Source organism: Tetrao urogallus (genome assembly GCF_951394365.1).
Source record: "Tetrao urogallus genome assembly, chromosome: Z".
NCBI lineage: Eukaryota > Metazoa > Chordata > Aves > Galliformes > Phasianidae > Tetrao > Tetrao urogallus.
Genome location: NC_136816.1, coordinates 13,432,173 through 13,458,570, shown reverse-complemented (window position 1 = coordinate 13,458,570; position 26,398 = coordinate 13,432,173). Strand labels below are relative to the sequence as shown.

Sequence of the window (26,398 nt, the reverse complement as noted above, 5' to 3'; positions counted from 1 at the left end):
AGCATGTGGAACATATTTTGCTCATACAGGTTCCCCTTTATATTTGAATTAATAACAAACTCTGGATACTGAATACTGAAATACTGAACTCTTTAAATTCAGTAATAGTTGTCTCATTGTAATGTCAATTTTACACATTTCCTCTTTTATAACATAAATATAATGTCCTCTTTCAGCATGAGAATAACTGTTTATATTCCCTAAAACACTACAGCAAATACTAGCAATGAGTCTTGCTAAAACTGCATTGAAATGCATCTGCAAAAAAGCCCACACAGATTTCCTTTTACATATTCAATAACTAGGTTGCTTTTTTTAAAATGGTCTTACATGGCTTCATGAAATGGGAATGTGAAGGAGTGTATTATGTTTATATATTCTGTTAGAGTCATTATGCACCAGAGAAATATTACAACAAAATGATGAGCAGTTTGAAGAATTACAGGCAGCTCTTTCATAGCAGAAATGGAACTGGACACTGTGATTCATCTGGTCCCTTCCACTTCTTTTCATGTTTTTCTTGCAACTATTTGTATTTGGAGTGCATATTCCTGAAATATCTAATGCTTAAACAGATTTTGTATAATGATGATGCACTCATCATTCAAATTTCAATTTACATCAGTTGAAATTTTTATTCATTGAAAAGAGCAATGAGTATAATATCTCTAGATATGTTATAACAAATCTTTCTAATTTACTACTGCGTTATTCCATGCAGTATGTACTGTATAAATATTTTCATTTTTCTTCAAGATTATCCATCCAAACAAACAGAAGCTATTATACAGGACCTGAGTGACATTTTATTATTTGGTGTTCTTTCTTTCTTGTGTTCCAGTTCACACAAAAATAACATGTGCATTTCAGTTGTTACGCAGGTGATACAGCATTGTTATCATTACTGTACAGTACAACGTTGAAGCAGATATTCTTTCTTTTTCAGATGCTTTCCTTTTCCTTTGAGTAAGGAAAATGTGCATTTTTTCTACCTCACTGTTTATTTCCAAAATGCAGTGTTTTTGTTTAGGCAGATTTCTGGAAGTGACTATTGCTGACTTGCATTTTCATCATTCCTAGCCATGAGAATAATCGTGACACTGTCCTAGAAAGTATTTGGTATCAGAAGACTCTTCATAATTTAAATGGAAAAATACTGATTAGAAAAGCTAGTCATTGCATTCATTAATGTAGTCCTATAAATAATCTCACCAATATTAATTTCAGTGATTGCAGATTCTCACCTTCAAGTCTGTCAGCTTGTCATGTAGTATACTTCTTGAGTAAGCCTACTTACCAACTGTTTGTATGACCCCATATTTCTAACAGTGAAAGAATGATTACTATTGAGAGCAATGTCCTTGGATTTCTGCATGGTTAGAAGCCCTTTTCAGAAAGCTTTGAACATGTGTTCTTTGATTCAGCCTTGAAATGCTAAGTGGCATATAGTATCGTGACTGTTGCAAATTGTCAATTTCAGAACATTTCTTTAAGAAATTGCAAAATAAGCTCTTAAGACTGTGTTAACTGTATTATTACACCTATAGAGAATTATTTTTGTAATTTGTTAATGTTTGCAATTCTGTTCTAAGAGATGATGCAGATGAGTGACAACAGAATTATGGAAAATTAGAGCAAAAGCACAAGAAATTTGATGATGAGCTTATCATCAGTTCTCTCTTCTTGCTCCCTACTTTTCATGCCCATTATAAGACAATTTCAGTAATTGTGACGGTTTAGGATCAGAGGCAGCTTTGAAAGGAGGTTTGCTTGCAGTCTCCATTGCAATCGCAGATTCTTCACATAGATACCAGCACATTTGTATGAGGAAGATAATGAAGATAAATGAAATCTTGAAATGAAATCTTATTTCTCTAAAAAGAGAAAACTTACGACTTACAGTTTTCTTACAAAGTGGTATAGTCTGGTCCATCTTTGTATGAGGCAGCTGTTAGAAAACAAAGATGAGTTTTGTCATTAAGTATTTTTTTTCATTTTTCTTTTTTTTGTTCTGCTGCAAGAACTACTGCGCTGAGCCATCTGTGTGCATAGGTTTGTCAGAGATGAAGAATGAAAATATTGTAAATGTGTTATGAACATAGGAGTGTGAAGTTATCTGTATAGAATATTTGCATTTCCATTCTTCATTGAACTAGTTGAAAATTATATGACACACTTTAATGTTTGTCATTTGAATAATTCACATGGCACTCCAAATGACAGTGCTAGAGATTAAAAACGGGAAAAAAAAGAAGAAACTAGTGGTCTTTTTATACTACAGATTCAATGAAGAGTTTGAAGAAGGCAAAGAGTACTTTAGTTGCTCTTTTGAAATTTTAAGTAGTCGTTATTCATGTGAATCGCTTTTGAGATCATTAAGTTTATTTGTGAATAAATAACGTACAGATGCAAAGGAGAATATTTTTAGACCTATTACCTCTGATTTTGAAACATGGAAAAAAAAATGCTTAGACTTGAAGTGAAATATTTCAAGATGATATTCTAACAGTATATGCCAATTTGCATTACAAACGTATTCCCTTTGTATTTATAAGCTATCTCAAGGAAAACTCATGGTGCTATCACATTTAAATATGAATACCCGGGATATTCTTCTGTCTTGCATTTATTCTGATACATTAAATATTGCAATTATTTCTGTAGGATATCCAATGAGTGTTTTAGTTTATGAGTGTATTAAAAAAGAATCTCTTTCTCATCTCCACTTGATGTGCTTTGCTTCATGTGGCAGAGTGGTCTCAGAGCAGAAGAATTGGATCCCTTTGAGATGAAGATAATCTCAAATAAAATAATCAGATAGTATAAAATTCCTCATGTTGCACACCATGAATCGACATAAAACATTTCAGCAAGAAGAGTCCATGATGTTCAGTCTGCCCAGTCAGCCTAGAACTTCTGTAAAGACAATCTCCCTGAGTTACAGTTAATGCAGGCATTGTGTCTTCCACTCTGATCATCATAGCCTATAAATACAATTCTGTAAGGTGATACTACTTTCAAATGCAGACATAATGTGCATCTGCTTGATTTTTTTCCAGGTGCACTGCAAGAAACGAAGAGATCGTGTTTCTCTTCCTTTTTTTTTGTGTTTCTTAATGTGTGATGTCATGGAAAACACTTGAGTTTCTGTAGTCTCGTGATCTGTATTCTGGCCTGATTTTTGTTTTATCCTCTTGTGTGGCAGCCTGACACCTCCCTGAGATTATATCCCAATCAGACTCAACAACCTGGCTTCAGTATAAATCACTAGCCTTATGTGGATGAGTGTCAAAGAGTCAAACATGAAGAAGGATTTTTGGTGGGATTGTTGAGTTGACTCTCCATGTAGTAACACAGCTGTCAGGTCCTAGGGAAGGAATGGAACATGTAGAGGGGCATAAAAGTTGCAATTGGCAGCTCTCCATTTCCATCAGATTAGATAGGTGTTGTAGCTGTTGTACATCATTTTGGTGATTGCTATTAATAAAAGCATGGGTACTCTTTTGACTTTCTGGAGATGTTCGTTCTTGCCGTGATACTTTCTGAACAAGTGCTCGGATCTTTTGTGATTTCAAGTTTCGGTTTTTCCTTATGATCTCAGAAGAATTCTACTACCTGTGCTTTGAGATGAATGAACAAAAATAATAGTATTTAAGAATTGCTCTCTTACTAGGAAGAACAGAAAGTGAATTGACATTGCATGGTCCAGATGCGTTTGTGCTTCGGCAATAAAGAGAATTCAGATTGTAGCTTACCTGCAAATAATAGATACGTTTTGTAATCTCGTCAGATGTCATTTTAACCACAATACAAGTCAGTAAGGCATCTTGTTCTGAAAATGTGTTTTATTTGGTCCTTTCTTGTATTAAATAGGTTTGTACATCATGTAGTTATTGTGCTCAGGCAGTTTTTAGAGTTTTTATTAAAAGCAATATTCTCTTCCAAGTAGTTTTCATTGTTAGAAAGCAATTAGATTTTATTATTTTTTTTTTAATCCATTCTACTACCTTTGACATTCATACTCAATATCAAAGAGGGTTTTGAAATCACACTGCAGAAGACATACAACAAAATGAGGGGGGGAAGTTATAGATGAAGATAGCTTACTCAAATGTAAAACTGGGACTTCACATTCTTTGTTTCTGACATCATTTCAGTGCTCTAACAGAGAAAAAGGCTCCTAAAAAAATTAAAGATGTTTTGCAGGGATTACACCACCTGTAGCCCTAAGTCCTTATGGAGATGGTATCTGTAAAGGCAATTCCTTAGCTGCTGAACAATGTCTTGGAAAATGCAATAACCTATTTAGATAGGTCTTATTTGATGTGGGCATCAAACAAAGGTGACATTGCCTAGTTCGCTTCCATAAATACAAGTTCCAGTCCTGAGAACTGTTTTTAGTTGCAGGACATATAACTCTCTAAGAGTCATGAAGAACTAGGAGATTGTATGCGCTCGAGGTAATTGAGCTGTCAGTCAGAAGACAGAAGTCGTTACAATAAATAGCCTTCTTCCTGCAGTGGATAGTCATTGGTGACATGAGGAAACTGCTTCATGTACATTCTACATTTTCTATGGGAAGTGAAATCTGGAATTCTTTCTCACCTTTGTAGAGGAAGCAAGAAAATTAGTCCAAAAAATAAAGTGATTGGTAAGTGGCTAATAAATTCATGTATATATTAAATACCATATACATAGCATGTATACTTAATACACATATCATAGGATCGTCATAGAATCATGGAATAGCCTGGGTTGAAAAGGACCACAATGATCATCTAGTTTCAATTTCCCTGCCATAGGCAGGGTCTCCAACCACACTGCCCAGAGCCACATCCAGCATGGTCTTAAATGCCTCCAGGAATGGGGCATCTACAACTTCCTTGGGCAAAGGAATCATACATTGGAAGGGACCTCTGGGATTCACCTGCCCAAACTCTCTATTCAAAGCAGGGTTACTTCTTCCCAGGATATATCACCTGCCAACTTGCAACAAAGATGCTGAATGATATTGGACCCAGAGGGAGTCACCACCACTGACTTGCCTCCAGCTGGACTTATTGCCATTCAGCTGGTTTTAAATTCATCTCATTGTCCACTTACCTAGTCTGCACAGTGTCATTCCCAACACAAGAATGCTGAGACAAAGTCTTAATAGCCTAACTAGATTTGAAATATATAACATCCCCTGCTCACTTGTGTCTAGGAAGCCAGTGACATAACGTAGAAGGCTATGTTATTGATCAGGGATGATTTCCTTCTCATAAATCTATGCTGACTGCTATGCATCACTATCATGTGCTTGGAAATGCTTTTCAGGATGTTTTTTTCCACTACCTTTCTAGGGTCTGAAATGAGGTTGAATGGCCCATAGTCCCCCAGACCTTTCCTCTTGCTTTTATGTTTATATATATATATGTATATATAGAATGTAAGAAAACGTATAATCATTCTAAGGTTAAAAAACTTAGGTATTGCTATAATAAACATTTTGGTTTGATAAAGATATTCGTATCTAAGACAAGTGGTTAGTCATGCAGTAATTAATTCTTTCATTTAGTAACCCTCCATGCAGATGATTTGTAAATGTGCTCTTGATCTACTAGGTGTCCATGTATGTTAAATGTAATGAAAGGTAGTACTGTGCAGTCAGTAGAGGGGTGAAGAGATTAAAGAACTGTGCCAAAAGGTCTAACTTTTTCTTCTGTTGACACTGTTGGATTTTTTCTGTTATTAAATCTAACAATGAGATTTATAAGAAGTGAAAAACACACATTTATGAGTAACTAGTACTACAGATTTTTACAGTACTAGCAAAGCAGAAAAATGATCTTTGAGCAGCACCTTTGCGTGCACTTCTGTTACATAAATGTACTGAAGTCCCACAGACAACTTTTAAGAAATTAGATATATATAGGTTGGCCATAAAGAAATACAATTCATTCCATGTGTATCAAATGCAGATATGCGAACAGTTACAACCATCTGTTTTAGTCATTTCAGAACGTCCATCATTGTATCCTCCAGGACTTATAGTCTAATCACATTTTTAAAAACACATGCCATAACTGTACTTGTATTAAAAAGAAGATACATCCCTACATTTTCTCTATTCTAAAATGCATTATCAACTGTATTTCAGAAGAATACAAATACCTGGGGATATGCGAAGGAAAATATGCTCATTTACTGATCTGGGTTCAAACTTTCTCTGAAAAGAATTGGACTTTTTGCCTTGAGCCCACTTATACTTTGTGTACTAATAGCCCAGCTAGTGACCATAGTCTAGTGCAGGATAATTTAAGTTTACTTGTCAGATTGAGAATTTTGGAATATAGATTGTAATAAAGAGTGATTTAAAAGTAGATTCAAAAATTTTAATTTTTTTTTTTTTTTTTTACTTAACTGCAGCTAAAGCAATTTGTCAAATGCTTGTTATATAAATATCCAGTTATTTTAATAAAGTTCATTGGAAGCAAAAGGAATTCTTGCTTTAAAGACTTTCAGCTTCATTCCAAAATTACATGGTAAATTATTTAATGAGATGAAGGTTTCCATGACAGTATACATTAAAATAAAAATAAAAAAAGAAAAATCTGTTTCAATTTATGTAAAAACTTTTAAAGTATCAGCTCTTTAAAAACTAATATGAGAAAGAGTGTTATTCCAAAATTCTATTAAATTTAAATTGCCTCTTTGGAAAAGCTATTCAATATGTATTTAAACAAATAAACACATGGGTTACTCTGAAGGTAAAACCTCGTATTTATTTCCATGGAAACTGCAACAGATACAAAAAGCACAGTAACACTATTTTATACAGAAAATCCTCAGCTACAAAACACAAGTGCATCTTCACCAGCAATGAACAAGAGCCTGTATGCTAATTATAGCATATCTGTCTTAAAGAGTGATTTTTCAGATAGATGCTATTGCTGTTCACTGGTACTATAACAGTGTTACTGTGAACACAGGTGGAAACAATAGGTAGAATAGATGCTAGATGAAGTGATCCAGAAATGAATTAGTTATGTCAAAAAATATCGTATTTTACAAATAAATTTCTTGCCACATCATATTTATTAAAACAACATTAAAAAAAAAAAAATCAAACTAAAAAAAAATCCTTCCATTTTCACTCTCAGAACTGTGGTTTCCTCCAAATCAAGAGTAAACCAGAATCATAGCTGTATATTCCAATTTTCTTGAAATAAGCTGACCTAAGAGGGGGAGTAAGTCAGTTTTTTCCCCAGTAAGGAAAACAGTCAATGTTTACAGGTGGTCTTTAAAAATAAAAATTAAAAAAAAAAAATAAAAAATAGCATATTATAGAGACATCTTGAAAAAATCTGAAATTCAGCTAAAGCCTTACAAAATATGAAAGTGCTTTGAAAGGAGAGTTTGAAAGGCAAGGCTGTTATATTAGAAAAAAAGCTTCAAAGGCATTTTCTGACAGAACTCCAGATATTAGCAGTTGAACTCTTCTCAAAATTGTTTGTTGTACACTTGGATGATAATGTATATTGCTGGTTACAAGAATGTCTCAAATATCCATACATAATCAACCCAGAAGTTATGACATGTCTGCACCTCGCTTTTATTCACTTGGCCTCCTTCAGTGGATGAGGAATCACAAAATTATAAAATCACAGGATCACTCTATTTGGAAGGGACCGCAAGAGATCCTTGAGTCCAACCCCTGCTAAAGCAGGTTCCCTGCAGTAGATAGCACAGTTGGACATCTAGGTAGGTCCTGAATATCTTCATAGAAGTAGACTCCACAACCTCCCCGTGCAACTGGTTCCAATGCTCCATCACCCTTACTATAAAGAAGTTCTTGTGCATGTTAGTATGGAAGTTCCTATGTACAAATTTTAGACCATAACTCTTTGTCTTATCGCTACACGTCACCAAGAAGACCCCAGCCTCATCCATTTGTCTCTCTCCCCCCTTTAGATACTTATAAACATTTATCAGAGGCCCTCTCAGTCTTCCTTTTCCTGGGCTGAACAGACCTAGGTTGCTCAGCCTTTCTTCATACGAAAGATGTTCCACGCCCTTTATCAACTTTATGGCCCTCCTTTGGATTCCTTCCAAGAGGTTGTCTTGCTCCAATTTATAGGAGGGAGAGAAGGTTCTTTTTATGTATACCTGACAGCGAGATTAAGACACAACTGGTCAAATGTTAGCCTGACCAGTTTATTATAAATCCTAGTCGTTTAGGGAGATAGGGGAGGGAAGACAGATGACAGAAAAGATAGGAAATAAAAGCAGGGAGTCTTTGTAGGAAGCAAGAGGGAGATAGTCACCACCATGGGTCCAGTGTGGTTCACAGTTCAGTCATTAATCTTCAGTAGTGGTGGGTCATCAGGCATTGTTGTTTGGTTGATTACAATGGTGACTTTTCAATGACAGTGCAAACTTATTTTTAAGTCCATAGTGGTCGAGTCAGCTCCTTTTGTAGTGACAGCTTCTGGCTTTTCGATCTCAGTAGGAGCTCATTTTGTTCCCATCTTCTGGGCTTTGCCAGCAGATAAGAGGGAGCAGGGAGGCACCAACTTGTACCTTGCTTTCACAGGGTACAGTGGTATCATCCCAAAGTCTCCTATAGCAAGCTGGAGTTATTTGGTTACAGGCCAGATCTTCCACCAGTAAGCATTCCTGAGCACTCTCTTCCAAAAGCAAACAATTCCAAAGAAATGCCTTCAAATATAAAATTGTCCATACAGTGATGCCAACTGCCACGCAGCAATACCCAGCTCTCATCTCCTGGAAAAGTCAAAGTCTTATCACAAGAAGTGCCTTGGAAAGCAAGCTTTGAGCCAAAAACAAAGAAGGGTTCAGGCAGAGATCCTTGTCTTTTTTGATCTTGGGAGCCTAGAACTGGATATAGTATTCTAATTGTGGCCTTGCCAGGACAGAGTAAAGAGGGAGGATCATCACTCTCAATTTGCTGGCCATACTCTTTTTAATTGCATCCCAGGATACCATTAGCCTTCTTGGCCACAAGGGCACACTGCTAGCTCATGTTCAACCTGTTTTCCACTAGGACCCCCAGGTCCTTCTCTGTAGAGCTGCTCTCCAGCAGGTCATCCCTTAACCTGTGCTGATGCAAAAGAAAATGGACTGTATAGTTACTGCTTGAGTGTTGTGGTCAATGGCTGTGTCCAGGTGGAGGTAAGTGATTGAGTGGTGTCCCCTCGAGTCTATCATAGGAGTGGTCATATTCATCATCTTTGTCAATTACCTGAATAGTAGGATTGAGTGCACCCTCAGCAAGTTTGCTGATGATGCTAAGCGCAGTTGTGCAGTTGATACAAAAGAAAGAAGGGATGCCATCTAAAGAGACCTGAACAGGCTTGAGAAGTAGGCCTGTGTGAATCTAATGAGATTTATCAAGAGCAAGTGCAAGGTGTTGCAATCCCAGAAAGATACATGTGCAGACTAGGAGAAGAACTCATTGAAAGCAGACCTGCAGAGAGGAACTTGGGGATCCTGATAGACAAAAAGCTGGGTATGAGTAAGCAGTGTGCACTTGCAACCCAGAAAGCCAACACTATCATACATCAGAAGGGGACTGCATCAGAAGAGAGGTGGCCAGCAGGGTGAGGGATGTGATTTTGCCCCCTGATCTGACCTTGTAAGTCCTCACCTAAGTACTGCACAGGGAAGACACGGAGTTTTTGGAGCAGATCCAGAGGAGGCAACTAAGGTGATCAGAGGACTGGAGCACCTCTCTGAGGAGGAAAGGTTGAGGGAGCTGGATAGTTCAGCCTGACGGAGGATGCAGGGAGACCTCATTGTGGCCTTCCAGTGTTTAAAGAGAGGTCAGAAGCAGGAAAAAAACTGACTTTCTGTATGGGCTGATAGTGACAGGAGAAAGGGAAACAGTTTTAAACCGAAAAAAGAGAGATTTTAGATATTGGGAGGAAGTTTCATTAGGTGGTAAGACAGTGGCATGGGCTGCCCAGGAAAGCTGGGCATCCCTGGAGATATTCAAGGCCAGATTGAATGGGACCCTGGACTATGTGATCCAATGGGTGGCAGCCCTACATGTGGCTTTGGGGTTGGAACTGGATAGGCTTTAAAGCCTCTTCCAATCCAAGGCGTTCTATGATTCTATGACAATGTCACGATCCCTATTATTATGGGTATCATTTTACTTCTACTCTGTTCAAAACATCCCTCCCTGAAAAGCTCCACCATGTCTGACTGTATTTTTTCCTCTAATTCTCACAGATTCCCTTTAAAATTAATAACACTTGGTACAGAATTGCATATATGTAATTATATTGGTGACATTTCCTTCCCACCATTGTATTTGGTTTCAGAAATGCATAAAACTGGGAGTACTTTTACCAGATGAAAAAAACTGAGGTGGAGAAACAGGCTCAGGTAGGTTGAGTCACGTCCAGATTTTTACACTGAAATCTGCAGCAAAGATATAATATTAAATCAAAATGTAATATTTGTTTTGATTCTTAATCATATCCGTATTATTTCTCATCCTTACTTCCATTCTACCCCCATTAAAAACAGAAAAATCCACTGAAAGTCCTCTTAAGGCATTTAAGGCACATTTTACAGTGCAGTAGTTTTCCATACCTTGCAACCAGTTATATGACAGGAATTGCAAATCACTGAAAGTCTAGCAAAAACAGTCAAGTCCATAACTCATTTCTGACTTGTGAAAATAATCTAACAATCACCTTAGCTCACATCATCCAAGTCTTAAAATAGCAAATAAAATTTGTTTCACGCGACTTTGAAAAGTACAGCATTGCATTTCAATCATATGATAACTGCCAACGTGACAAAGTAGCCCAAAATACATCTCAGTATCCTGCAGCCAGTAGGACTAAACCTAGACTACAATAAAACTATAGTTTATTCTGCACCCAGTGCATCTTTCAGGGTCAGTGTATATCTCTCTCTTTTATCAGCTGTTGCTGGCACTGTAGGAAGCAGTGTCGGTGTTGGGTGACAGAGCTGTGGATGATTCTGCCCAGAGAGGTTGTGGAGATAGTCAAAACCTGCCTGGACACCTGTCTGTATGACCTGCTGTAGGGAGCCTGCTTAAACAGGAGGCTGGATTCAGTGATCTCCAGAGGTCCCTTCCAACCCATACAATTGTGTGATTGTGTAATTCTGTGAAATGTATTCTACTGAGTGGCTCAGAAGAGAATTCTAATAAAAAGGATTCTTCTGGAAGACATTTACCATAATGTGTCATATCAAATACTTACAGGAGAAAGAAGACTTTATATAGAATCATGACAATAGTGTAATGTTTTCCCTTTAAGGATGGGAAGCGAGAGGCTTGTATTTTTTTTTGTTCTTGAGCATAAAGCTGTTTTCTTCTCTTTTGGAAAATCAGATAACAACAATATCTGAACTGTGAATCACTTCAGTATGACATTAGAGTTGAAGTATCCTACAGGTTCTTTGGCACAGATTTTTTAAAGCCCTATGTGGTCAGGAAGCTTTCAAAAAGCAATCAAACCACTAAATTTTAACAGATGTCTGTTCTGTTTTGAGTATGTACTGAATACATCTAGATCAGATTTAATGTGTGTGTTAAGCTCACAGATTTCATGGGAATGAACTCTATTTCTTTTTGAACATTTAATTCAGTTGTGCCACTAATTTACTAATACTTGTTTTTGTATTATTCTCATTAAATCAAGGGATGGTTATAGCTAACATTATGACTTTTTTTTTCTTTTCAGTGCAGTCAAGCAGTTCCTAAGAAACGAATTAGAAATCTTAGAGCTATAGTTGTCAATAGAACTGTTTCCTCTATACTAACTTATCTCTTCTGTATCTTCCAACAAAGAGATAAGGGTGATAAACCTGTTCCTGCAGACTTTTTGATGATGCTTACTGGTTCTGTTTAACTACTTTTTTTTTCTTTTTTTTTTTAACTTTCTGCCTCTTTTAGAAAAAATAAATTACCTCTGCAATTTAAGATTCATTTAGTAAAATACAGGATCATGACAAAGAATATTTGAACATTTAAGAGACAATTTCTCTTGGTAAATATAAACTAGATGTTATATGTTTAAAAGGACTAGATGTGTCCTTCAATATGTGATTCACTGTAATCTTCTAAACTGTATACTTTAACTGAGTAGACCTCTGTTAAGGTGGTCTTAATAAATCATCTTTTAAATCAGATTATTTGCCTAATAAAACTGGTAGAATTGTATGCATTTCAACGCACCATCAGTATGTAAGAGCTCAAAAAAGTTGGTACTTGTACAAATTGTTACAAATTGGTAATAACAAAGGCGTACATAGTACTGCTTTCATTTTATTTGTTAGGGAGGTAGTAATTATAAATCTGAGTAAGTTCGTGCTTAAACAACAGGTTACTAAAAAGTTCTGCAACCAAGGTCAAATGCTTTGTGTGGTCTTACAGCACTTATGCATCAAAGTATGCCAGAACCAGTATGGCATAAATAAACATGAAGAGTGTTTTGAAAAAGTCTATTAAGAACCATCAAGTAACTGCAAGAAAAGCCCTGACTAAGGTCCAGCTAGAAGATAATTATTCCATATTGTATTTCTCTACAAGTTTCCAGTAAAAGTCCCCAGTGACTGAAAAAAGGGATGCATTACTTCCATTCACAAGAAGGGGAGGAAGGAGGACCCAGAAAATAAGCTGGTGAGCCTCACCTCTGTACCTGAGAAGACCATGGAATAGGTCCTCCTGGGAGGCATGTTAAGGCTCACGAAGAATGAGTGAGTGACCCAAGACAGCCAGCACGATTTCAGAAAGGGAAAGTCATGCCTGACCAATCTGGTGGCCTTCTGTATGAAGTGACAATACCAGTGAACAAAGGGAAAGCGACTGATGTCATTTTTCTGGATTTTTGCAGGGCTTTTGACTCCTATTACATCCTTATCTCTAAATTGGAGAGGATGGACTATTGGGTGGAAAAGGAATTGGTTGGAAGGTCACAGCGAGAAGATGTGATCAATGGCTCTATAACCAACTGGAGGCTGATAACAATTGGTGTTCCCCAGGGGTCATTATTAGGTCTAATACTCTTTAACATCCTTATCATAGTGACATAGACGATGGGATTGCATGCACACTAAACAAGTTAACTGATGACACCAATCTGAGCAGTGCGGTTGATACAACTGAAGGAAGGGATTCCATTCCAAGGGGCCGTGATAAACTCAAAAGGCGCACCCTTGTGGTTCAACAAGGCAAATGCAAGGTTTTGCTGTTGGATCAAAGTAATCCCAAATATATATATGAAATGGGAGAAGAGCTCCTTAAGAGTAACCATGCTGAGAAGTACTTAAGGATTCTGGTTGACGAAATATGAGCCAGCAGTGAGCACTTGCAAGCCACAAGGCCAATGATATCCTGGGTTCCATCAGAAGGATGGCAAGCAGGGCAAAGGAAGTGATTGTCCCTCTTTGTTCTGCCCTTGTGAAGCCCCATTTGCAGTACTGTGTCCAATTCTGGGGCTCCCACCACAGGAAAGTTGTGGAGTTTTTGGAGAGGGTTCAGAGGAGGACCATGAAGAAAATCCAAAGGTTGAAGCACCTCTCTATGAAGGCTGAAGGAACTGGGATTGTTCAGACTGGAGAAAAGAAGGCTCTGGGGAAACCTCACTGTAACCTTCCAATATTCAAAGGGAGTTTATAAAAATGAGGAAATCAACTTTTTATGTGGGTAGACAGTGATAGGACAAGTGGGAATGGTTTTAAACTAACGGGAGATTTAGATTAGATATCAAGAGAACTTTTTTTATGGAGAGAATGGTGAGATGTGGAATGAAATGCTGGAACGGGTTACCCAGAGAGGTTGTGGATGCCCCATCCCTGGTGGTGTTGAAGGCCAAGTTGGATGGGACCCTGGGTAATCTGATGTAGTTCTTTATCTAGCAGCTGACAACCCTGTCCATGGAAGGGGGGTTGGAAATGATGATCTTTGAGGTCCCTTCCAACCCAAGCCATTCTGTGATTCTATGATTAATCACAGTATTAACTAGCATAAATTCTTATTTTGAAGTAGAACTCAGACAAGGAAGTTCCTATGATTTCTGTTTTTTATACAGAACTTTACTTTTTTTCTCATTCTCATTCTTGCCCAGCTTGTTCTTTTTCCATTTTTTAGTTGTGATTCTTCATAAAAGCCAATTAAAATATAGAGATTAAATCCTGTTGAACTTCTGTTTTCTGTATATTAACCTGACTTTTCTTGGAAAAATCTTTGCAATATTACTGAGGTACAACTGGAGTATGTCTAATGAATGTCTCCTGTCAAGGGCCAAGTTTGCTTCCAATATGGATGCTTGAATCATGAGGCTGTGGCTGTGATGTTCCAACCATTTTATCAAACTAGAAGACAGATGACAGGAGTTACAGTCGAGTTGAATTGACAACATATGATGGGGAAGCAAATATAAAATAAGAAAATAAAGAAAGGGTGTGTGTTCTGGCAGAAGGGAAGTTCAGGAAGTCTGCATTGGAAGATGTAGTCTTGGATCAAAAATAAAGGTTCAGGTGCCAGGAGCTTGGAATTTGGGCTCAGTGAAGAAGAAGTAGGCAGGAGACAGGAACAAGGTGTACCGGTGCTTTTATAGCCAAGAAACAAGCTGTGTTGGCAAAAACAACTATTCAGGCTTATTTGTTGCTTTATCATAAAAAGTCGGGTTATTTCCAAATAGCACACTAAAGAACTCAGATTGCTAGAAGTAACAGTTAAATACTTGATTATGTCAGTTGCATGATTTAAATGCACGTTTTATTCAGGAAATTTTCTGGAATGCACATGTGGCTGTAGTTAGTAAGTGAAAAGTAAAATAAGGAGTGTATATTCTTAGTTAAATTATCTTTTGTGATGCAGTATCTGATTTTATTCATGTTTTATTAAATAATTAGAGACTTGGGGAAACAAAAAAAAAAAAAAAAAAAAAAAAAAAAAAAAAGCGTTGTTCAGCAAAGGAGGGTGAAAACTCAGAACTCTGCCCCATGGTGATTCTTCAAATCAGTATGCAGCATAGTCAGACTGTCTCTTACTTGTCTCTTACTTGTTAATTTCAAACAGCAGTTCTATTTCAGCATGCATGATGACTGTGCTTCAAACAGAAGCATGCTTATTATCTTTGTAGTTGTGGTTTGATCACAGGAAGTGTAAGGTAGGAAATGTAAATTTAATCATCTTCAGGATACTGAGGATCCTGAATGCAGCCTTTACTTCCTAATCAACTCTCTTCAAGGAATTATTCAAGCAACAATCTATTTTCAGAAAAAGGTCAGTGTTTCCTTGTTCCTGTATCACAGTCAATTTCAGAATCTATTATCAGAAAAGAAATCTCTGGACAGAGGTTTTTTTGTTTTGGTTTGTTTTCTGTTTGTTTTGGTTTTTAAACTAACCTAGATTTAGGAATGCTGGCACTTAAGCCTGTCTGGGAACTCATTTTTCTCAGTACTTAGCAGACTTAGAAAGTCCCTCCACAAGAAACAGAATTCTTCTGGCTGGTAGCAGCCAGATATCTCTGTGTAAGTTGCTACAGTGCATGAGATTATGTGAACTGAATGTCCAAGTCTGGTCTAGCATGACACCTAGACTTACTTGATAAGTAAATTACAGTGATTTTTTTTTTTTTTTAATGTACATAGCTTACACTAAAAGCAGACCTCTTCTGCAGAACATAAATCAGTTGCATTGTCAGAGAAGAATTTTTATCTGGCAACACACTGTCATTCTGTAAAAGTCTTTAGGAGCAACTACTTCAGAAACTCCGGCATTTTAATGTGTCTGTTCTGCACAGATCTACATGTGACAGTATGACAAGAAGAAATGATGTATTTCAGGGAGTGGGGGAAAAAGTGCTTCAGCCAATGTAAAGTTTAGTACCATAATTGTCACATCTAACACTTTGAACAAAACCTGGCTGCAATTTGCAGAAACTACTTTTAATCAAATATGCTACCTATATGCTTTCATATTTGACCTATGACCACTGACCTATGCAGTCAAATTAAATAAATAATTGCAAATTAAATAATTCTGTAGGACTTGTGCTTCTTTAATACCAGTATTCTTTAATACCGTCCAGTTCATTATCTTTCCCACTAAGGATTTGTTCTTGTATCAGACGTGGTGGTAGAGTGAGCTTGTCTTTCCCCATTTCTCAGTTATGACAAATTTGTTTGAGCTGTTGGGATTACAGGTACTCAAATTACTGGGGAAAAAAAAAATCACAGCGGGATCAAAGTAACAAATATAATAATGAAAGAATTCATCTTTTCTCACTGATCGTAGCTAATTGTACAGTAGGGATAGCATATGAAAATTACTTTAAAAATATCTGGTATTTAATGTTCAGCCTGTTTTCTGACAGACAATATGAAATATGATAAAAAGTTGTGTATTTTTCTCAATATATTTCAAAACAAATGGCAAACCATAAAAAGATTAAGTATCTTGAGAGGATAGTCTTTACATACAGAAGCTTTTAGGAGTGCAGATTACTACGTTTATTTTACCAAGTAAAAGAATTGTTCATCGTTCACTTAATGTTTTTTCAGTTTATAGTGATCTTGGTTTTTTTTTTCCACGTACAAGCTAAATACGTTAGCTTGTATTAAAACGATGAATAACCTGCTGAAAACGTAAGGTTAATGGGCTTTGCTTAAAAAGGCAAATAGGGAGCTGAAGCATCTTGTTAAATTGTATAATGCATATAAAGCATTTAATATAGAAATGAGCAGGTCTGTTCTCTGGTCATTTCCCCTGGCACGTTTTATTTCTTGCACTCTGTGCTGTTCCTTCTCTTCCACCTTTTTAATAGACAGAAATTCAACTAAGAAGCCCATGAATTTTTATTAGCCCAGGATGTGATATTTTTATAGGCAACAGCTAGTAAGACATGCATGATTAAAAAGAAGCTCAGAGATCAGTAACCATCATGAATTTTAGTATACTCATCTGAAATTTTGCTAGTTGAAAGAAATGAAACTAGCCTCCACATTTAGCTGAAGGTTTGTCCCTGCATTCCCTTTCACTGCAGCAGGAAGATAATCACAAGATGGTTGTGGTTGCCAGGATCTCTGGGTCCATTCGTCCCATCCCCTGCTCCAGCAGGGACACGCAGAGCAGGGTGACAGAACTACATCCAGGCAGCTTTTGGATATCTCCAAGGAGAGACCCCGCAGACTCTGGGTTCTTGTGCCATCGCTCCATCACCTGCACAGCACAAAATTGCTGCCTGATGGTCAGAGGGAACCACCTGTGCTCCAGTTGTGCCTGTTGCCTCTGGTCCTGGCACTGAGCAGCAGTGACAAAAGCCCGGCTCTGTCCTCTGTGCACCCTCCTTTCAGCTCCAGTCAGAATAGGTGGGAAAGATCACTTCCCATCAGCAGGCAGGTATTCAGCCCCTTCCAGAAAAGCAGGGCTCCTCACATGTAACGGTTTCTTGGAAAGACAAATGCTGTCAGTCCAAACATCCCCCCTTCCTCGTTTGAGCCTCTAAAAAGAAAATTAACGCTTTCACAGCTAAAACCATGACAGCCATTTAACCCAATATAGAAAGAGCAAGGGCCGAAGAGTTTCTGTGATCTTTCCTCCTCACACATGCTCTGCATTCATAGGCCATTTGATCAGATTAGTTGAAAGATACATTCTTGCTTTTTTGATCTGCTGTGTATGGCTGCGAAAACATGAATGAGATATTTTGGCTTGTCTGACCAGTAAGTGGTATTTGGTGGTTATTATGTGCCTTTGATGATTCAAGGGGAAAGAGAAATTCTTATAGAGGAGAAGATGGTAAGGAATATCCATTGGCATCAGTAAATACTTTGGATTTGTCTCTAATTTTTCTTCACATCCCTAAGCCATACTTCCTCATTAGAAGCAAGAAGATGATTTGTCTGGGCAATATGAAATTATGTATAGACAAGCATACATACCTATTTGTACATATTTATCTTCATCTTGCAAAGACTCTCTGCATAATCTAAAGAGACTATCATGTCATGAAAAGAAACAGCCTGCATTATATGTTTTAAATATATTTCTACAATCACGAACAGGTGTATTCTCAACATAATTTGGGCAGAACCACAATCACCTATTGTATCTTTGTTCAAATAAAGGTTTTGTGTAAAATAAGCAAGTGATTGTAGAGCAACACTATCAATTGTTTAATCTACATTGAGGCTGTCTCACACTTTCTGAAATGAACATTGCATGTACATTTTCAGATACCTGTACTGTTCTTGAGCTTTCAGTTGTATTTAATCCAGTTTTTTTCATGGTAGAGTAATATACTTCAAAGAAATCACTGGCATCAGTGCAATTCGGTGTACGCACAGAATATCAATTAGTTACACTGCTATACACAAAGGTATCTTACAGTCTTTAAAAATGTTACAATATTTCTTTTTCCATTGTAATTCTACTTGCAGTAGCTTTTCTTCCCATAGCCACAAACGCAACAAGTTTAGTTTTGGAATAAAAATCACCCTTAAAAAATGTTATGTCTTTGGATTGTTTTAGTGAAAACTGATTTGATTTCACCAACTTGCATCTCGCTAAAATAGCCCACTTGTCATTCTGGGTGTGTGAAACAAATATTCCAAAATTAGTAAGGGAAGTAAAAAGAGTAACTTAAGAAGCTAGAAGGCATTGCAGCTATGTGTATTGTGCACTAAAAAATTAATATTGGTTCATACGCTACCTCAGCTTAATTCATTCTACATGAGAAGGTGCAGGAATGACTTGTTTCATTTATAGCAAATTTTCCAGCTTGAAAGGTACACAGCTTTTAAATTTGCAGAAAAGACTTGAGGAAATTTCCCTGTAGACATGGCAGAATCCAGGGGAAACTTGCGTATTAAAAAATTGGATTTTTTGTTCATAAATTTTGAGTATATATGAGAAATCAAATTGAAAGTTCAAAAGCTACATACTGAACTGCAAGAAGACAAGCAACTTTGCTGACAGAACTGAATTCTTTCTCTACTACATAAGCCTTATTACATTGGGTTTAGTACATGGAGCATACTTACTTGGACCATACACAGTACTTGGATCTAAGAGGAAGAGTTCTATTATGTGCTTCTGATAGAAACTCTTTCAGAGTTTGTGGAGTCACATATTAAAAACAGTGCTCCCAAGGACTACATTGCAGCCTGATGCTGTTCCTGAACATGTACCGTGACAAAGATGTGGCTTCAGGATCAGGTCTCACACTTGATTCAGGTGTGCAAAACCCAAGCAAAGTTGACTTGGAAGCCACTTCTGTACTTATATAAGGACTTGTCAGGTAAATGCTAATCTCAATACCAGTACACTGAAACACTGACGTGGTAAGTCTGATCTGACTCTTGCCATACAAGTTATCAGAAAGGTCGTTGAGCTTTCCCTCACCTACCCATACTTCCTCCTTGTCCTTTTAGCTGGCCTACAAGCTTTTTGTTGTAGTTCTGAGTGCTTCAGCTGTACTTTGAAACCAGAAAAAGAAAAAGCCTTGCTGTTGCAACTGCAGAGGAGGGACACAGCAGGTTCTGGATCTAAGATGCCCACTTCCCCCCGTATTTTTAACTTACCTGGCAATGTTACCAATGAAGCTCTCCTCTCCTCTCTGTGCCTTCAGTTGCCAGTTCTGCCCCCTGCCCTGTCCTGGCGCAAGCAATAGTGTGGCTTTGAGGCGAATCAGAAGGGGAGGCTCTGCCCTGGTGCTGGCTGGGTGTCCTCAGTTGGGCTCACTGCTCGCACAGGGCTGGTGCAGGGACAGATGGGTGGGCTGAGTGCTGCCCTGCTAATTGTACAGCAGTGCCAGTCAGTCAGCTTAAAATACATGGGAAGCTATGACCTTCTTTAGTTTGTACATACCAACTCAAACCAGTCTCACATTTTGGAGACAGAAGCAGGTTCAAGTGGATCGTAAGGAATATTTGTTCATTTCACAGGGCATTGAACTCACCAAAGAGTGAAACTGATTTCTCTCATTTGAATGTGTTTATTTTAACATATTTGTGTGCTATATGGCTGTATGCTTTACCTCAACTGCATCTGAAATGGATGTGCATACTTAGTGAAGCAGAATTATAGTACAAGCTGAAGGTTGCTTTCATGCTTGCTGTTTATGTTCTCCTCAACAGGACTTTAACAGTTAATGAAGCTAGTGTGAGCTATCATGTTTTAAATATTTAATTATATACATTGATACGGTTATTTGAGACAGTAATGCATAAAATCCATACTCCTTTCTAAGTCTTAGAATTCTCTGTGTATTTATTTTTATTCTGTAACAATGTAACTGACAAATACCACCATTCTCTGATGTCTGTTTAATGACTGAAAAATACTATATTGCATTTTAGAAAAATAACCTGATATTATATGTAAGGTTATCCCATTGAAAAACACAGGGGAGTATTCTTGTAGCATTAGACACACATTACTGAAAACAGGAAATTGAAGTAAAATTAATCAATGCTATCTTTTGAATTTAATAAAATCTGCAAGCTTTCAGATCAGGCTGTTATTTTCAGTTTGCTCACCAGCTCATGCACAGGAAGAAAATTTTTTAGACAGTTAAAAAAACAAGTCAATTAGATAGGTAATGAGTTAAAATGAACTGAGAGACATTCTTAAATGGCATCTGTTAGTAAAAAAGTAGAGTAGCTGTATTTCTAGAAGCTGAAAGTGTTACTGATGAGTACTCTGTTAGGACTAAGTGAATTTTTACATTTAAGGCCAAGCTGTGATGTTGTCTGGGAGTTGTAATGCAAATCCCTGAGCAAAACTCCTAATTCTGCTGTGTGGGACATAGTAAATCTTTTGTAGGTATAGGAAACTAGCAAACTTAATGTGAAATTGTTTTTACTTTTTTCCTAGAATCAGCCCTGTTTAATCACACATTATACTGACTGTTAACTGGGAAAAAGAATGCATGTCTTCTAATGTTAGTGTATAAAGACTGTGTTTTTGTACTTTAAATATGTGCTTATTGCTTTTACAGTTTCTCTTTGCTAATCCTGACATTATCTTGTTGGCTTCCCACAGATGTAAATGAATGTGAAGCTGAACCCTGCAAGAATGGTGGAATCTGTACAGATCTTGTTGCCAACTATTCATGTGAATGTCCAGGTGAATTTATGGGGAGAAACTGCCAACAGAGTAAGTATTGCCATGACTTTACATCTCTTTTTAAAAATGTAAGGATTTTCCTTGACAAGAACAAGTAGAGAAATGTCTGACTAGTCTACAGATGCATAATGGTTAAAACAGTCATGTTATTCTCTTATAAATGGGAAAAAATTAAGAGATCTAATCTGTCAGGCATTGAAGTAAAGCATCGGATATGATGGAAATATTAGCAAAACATAAAATTATTCTATGAGTCAAATGGGAAAGAGTCTATAGTGTAAAGAAGAAAAATATAAACACTGACTCATGCTGAGTGTTAATCTATGCAAGTATCACATCTTCAACAGTTCTTGTTAGGAAATATCAGCTACTGTAGAGTAGGGCATAGGATATTTTCTCTGATTTGTCTCCATCATTTTCTGCTCAGGGGAGATCCTGAGCCTGATTGTTTGATTCAGTACCTGGAAGAATGATCCCTGAAAGCTTTTCCTCCAAGTGCTTGTTTGATCTCTATTGAATTCATTCACAAGACCCTCTGGCAAGGAATACCACCAGTTGTCTAGCCATTCCATGGAAATTAAGCAACTTATTTTGTTTGTTTTGGCCTTGTCTCTTACTTGTTTTAAGTAAGAACCCTGCATAAAAAAGGTGTCAAGCAAGTAAGGGGCTGATCTGAAGGGAGAACAAAAGCAGACATGTGCAAGATGGATCACTGCTTTACAGAGAATTTACTAGTGGAGCTACTCCAGGATCTGCGTTGGGAACACTTGCATATGGTTTTATGAATAATATTAAAAGTTCATTATAAAGATCCAGTTCCTAAAGCTGAAGGAGGAATCATTCACATATGAAGGACTAGGTAATCTTAGAAACCAAAGTAACAAAGGTAGAATAAACTGTCATGTTGCTAAATTCTTTTCTGTACTTCCTCTGGGAAGAGGTCTACATATGAAGCTACCACCAATCTGATGATTGACAGCATCATGGAAGGAATGTAAAATGAGATGTGCTATAAGAGTTAAGACAAAAGTAATGTGCTACTTAAATTTGTAATTATAAAATAATGTGTGAAATACAGATATTCAAACATTTCACAATGGAAATAATGTTTTTACTGGTTGGTGACATCTGAACTACCACTGTTGAGGGAAGTGCCCACATTTTTCTACTACTATGGCACTAGTCATAAATGTTTAGCATTCATTTCCTTATGAGTGGCTTTCCACAGGTAGCACTAAAAAACAGCAAATTTTCTTTTCAGAACGCTGATATTGTTGTGCCGTATAACAATTCCTATTGGTAGCATTATGAACATCCACTTTTTTCATGAGAATCTTAGTTATGCCATTACACCTAATTATATAATTACAGGTAGTAATTACACATTCAAATTACGCCATTAGAACATTATGCATATTTACAGTAATCATATAATTAAATACTGTTACACTAATTATGTAAATGAATGATTGCTGTCTTAGAATTACCTCACAGAGCTCAAGGATTGCTTATCCACATCATAGAACGTGTGAAGTAACCTGGATAGAGTAGAAAAAAGACAAAAGCGTACTCTGCACTCATTTTTGCTGTCATTGCAGGCCTGTGCTATAGGATGTTGTTCCAGTGGTACATTAGGATTTCCATATTCCAGATACTAGTGCTTGTTACGGGATTCATCAACTTGAAGTAGTTAGATATTTTTCCTCCATGTAAAATTTCATTCTCATTTTTTTTCAAATGCACTGCATTTCTCTTAGCTATTTAGCTGCTAGCCATTCATGCATATGTGATGCTAAAACCAGCTGCTTCTTATTGCTGGAAATCACAGCAGGAGACACAGTCAAAGTAATGTGAAATACAAAAGCAGTGATGGCTTCCAAAAATATTTAGTTGTTCTGAAATAAGCTTATCATTTTGTTAGAGAATCTTCATTGAGCATCCAGTATTCACAAAATTTGCTCACGGATGTTTTATGACAACAGAATAGAAAGATAGCACCTTTCCCCATGCTGTGAAGGTAAACAGTAAACAGTATTAACTGCACATTACCTTCTACATTTCTTAAGGCCTCAGCACTCTCATTCTTACAACTGCATCTTCTTCTGTTCTTATGCTCTGTGAACCTATTGCTTTCTTCTGTGCTGAGTTCAGGCTGTCAGTGGTGATTACCCCCATTAAAGCTTTCCTTAGTCTTGAGCCACTAAAATAAGCACTGGTTCCAAGACCTCCTGGGCCTGAGGATATTACATTCAGGATCATAGACTTCTCTTGCAGGCAACAAAAAGCCACATTTGTTGATGTCAGATTGATAACATTACTCAGTATGACTCTATGCTGTCAAAATAGCCCATGTGCAACACAGGTTGTGAAGAGCAATGATTTTGTGTTCAGTTGTTTAGAAAGCAGAGGGCATCAATAGTGCACACACTGCAACTCTACCATTGTGCTTGTGGAGATGTATTTTGTTGATTGCCAAGGATTTTTGCCATTAAAACATACGGCAAATTTTCTCATGCTATTACTTCAAATTTATAGGTTAAATTTGTTACTCTAAATACTTTTTACAAATGCAATTACAAAATTACAAACACAAATATATTTGTATAATGTGCCACAAAGCTTGCTGTGCAGTGTATCTTCATGGTGTTTTACTATTTTTTTATGTCTTAGTACACTGATGTACTAATGCCATACTTGGTAGTCTTCTGCATTCCTCTTTTTTTCATTTGAAAATTTGCCTCCTTTCTGTGTCCTCCATATTGAAAAATTACCTGAAGATTTGGCAGATTTAGACACAAAGAATCCTTCTAGGCTTCTGTTTACATGCATCATTATACTCCTGGACTACATGACCTGTGATGATTTCTCAGTGTCATACAGATTATGACCTTAAAGTGAATGAAAGTTTCCTGTTGCTCTCTTATTATATTCACTAGATAGAGAAGTTGTTGTAATTACTTAAAAATTCCAGACATTTCTAAACAGATATTCGACACTTTTCCTGCAAAGGTACTAACATATCATGCCCCATGTTTAATTGCATCATACTGGAAAGTAGCAACTCCAGGAGAACTTAAAGCAGCCTAACTACTTCACCTCTCTGCCTGTCTTAATGTTTCTGTTGCTGATTTTTCTGGGCTGCCTGTTTGTATTGTTTCCCCAGCAAAACTTGACACAGGAAATTAAAAAATAACAAATGAGCTATGTCAGTTCCTTGATCAGTGAACTGCTTCACCACACAGGTACTGAGCTGGTACAAAGGAGTGGCAGGTAATGGAGCCTGGGCATAAAATCAAGACTTAACACAAGCTGAAAATGTTAATCAGACTAATGAAGGGAGAAAAAAACTATTCTTTAGTTCAAGACAAAGGCAAGAATTTACTGCAATTTTTTATCTCTCTTGTTTTATTTCAAAGCTTTTAATATTTGAAAACTAGAATTTTCAGTTTGTTTGCTGAGCATACAACAGGCAGAATTTCAGCAAATAACATATCTTCCTGTTTGCCATTATGTGGAAAAGTTCAGTCTTGCTGCATGGAAAAATACAGAGACTGTATCTATGTATGTGTAAGGGTATGTGTACATACCTTATGCCTTTAGAGAAATTAATTAACTTTTTAAAATGTGCAGGGTGTGTAACTTACCATTTGTATTTTGTCCTTGCTGGGCTAGGGAATAATGTGTCTCTAGTCTTAGAAAAACATAAGAATGGAAGAATTTTTGTGTCTAAAAGAACTGCATTAATTTAATACAAAATTAGTGCTGATCACTAAATTAGCTAGTGCCAAATGTGTTTCTGGCCTCTTAGGATAGCACACAGAACTATTAGTAGAAATATATTAGAAACAGGTTCCAAAGCCACAAGAGGAAAAACTTTTAAATGTTCAATATGATTTTAGCCCATGTAATTCAGCACAATCTGTTATCTTTCATGTCCTTTTCTTTCTTGTAAACTCACGGTAAGAATAGAAATTATTTAAGAAGTTAAATATGTACTGACAGATTTCAGTAGTAAGGATGATGCTTTTTACATATTCTTAACTATTTCCGCATATCATGGATGGACTCCCAATTTCTGTATTTCCACTGGACGAAAGCCCTCTTAAATCTCTTGCTGAAACTAGTGAAATTTGCTGAGGCTGGAAACAAGGTCTGGCTGGCAGTACATTGGTATGAAAGTGCAGAGAAGCAGAAAAGTTACAGAAATAACAGAAAGCATTGTTAAAAGTGGAATGTTCTCCCAGGCATTTCAGTGACCTAGTGAGAAATAATAATCAAACCCTAACACATTTAATATCGAGTCTTCAAACAACAAAGCCAGCTCTGGCCCTTCTGCTGCTAATGTTCTTTGTCCAGCCATCCTGTTACGATGCAAAGGTGTGCAAAATTCAGCTCAGTGGATCAGAATGGTATCTCTTCCTTTCAGCACAATGGGAAAATGAGACTGAACTCTCAGTATTTGATACTTAAACAAAATCCTCAGTCCTATGCCTTCAGGTACATTTTCATCTTGCTGCTGTTGTACTGTACAGCAGTGTCTCGCTTTGAAAGTTCATTTCTCAAAATCTAACTTTGATTAGGCAACAAAGGACCCAATCTTTACTCAGACACCTGTCAGAAACTCATTGTAGAATATTCAGACGCCCTCAGGAGCCAACATTTTACCCATTTAATCATCTCCTTGCTCCATGATTGACATAGTGCAGAACTAGCTTTTAGGTTGTGTCAATAACTCCAATATTGAAGTCAAAACCATTTTCAAGAAGCTACAGCTTGACTTTCTGACATCCTATGCGAGCTTGAACCAACTTGCCACATTTCCTTGCTTAAACATACTGATGTATTTTGCTGAGGCATTGTGTCGTTCTTTACTTCTGAGGACTCCCAATTACTTTCTGCAAAGAGGTGAGAGGCTGCACTGGGGCCAGTGGTTCCCTCTCCTAGTTGACTTCTGTCTTCTGCTTCTTCAGCCTGAGGGAGCGATACAACCCCCCCTTTTCTTTAATGTTCTGCATTACTAATGTTCAAAAAAAGTAAAGAAGGAAAAATAAATACACCCTGTATTCTTTTATGGAAGGAATTTTATATGCATTTTTATGTGAGGCAAAGACTGTGACAATGTATTTTAGTACTTCTAAGCCTTACAAGAAAAATTACAAAATAATCTTGTTTTCAGAGTAGCCTCTATAGCTCTTAAGTTCCTGGTCTGGTCAGTAGTGCACATTCTTCAAGCCCTCATAGAAGTAATATGATTTGCAAGTAAGGAATTGGTAA

The 26,398-nt window shown here is 37.0% G+C and overlaps 1 protein-coding gene across 1 annotated transcript in view; it reads left to right on the top strand.

Moving 5' to 3' along the window:
• EDIL3 (EGF like repeats and discoidin domains 3) overlaps nt 1-26,398 on the top strand; it is a gene marked incomplete at both ends in the record, with an annotated part of 271,143 nt that overhangs the window by 149,553 nt on the left and 95,192 nt on the right. Inside the window, one exon of the mRNA XM_079548148.1 lies at nt 21,041-21,154. Within this exon, the coding sequence (XP_079404274.1) occupies nt 21,041-21,154 (114 nt within the window). The remainder of the gene's footprint in view (nt 1-21,040; nt 21,155-26,398) is intronic.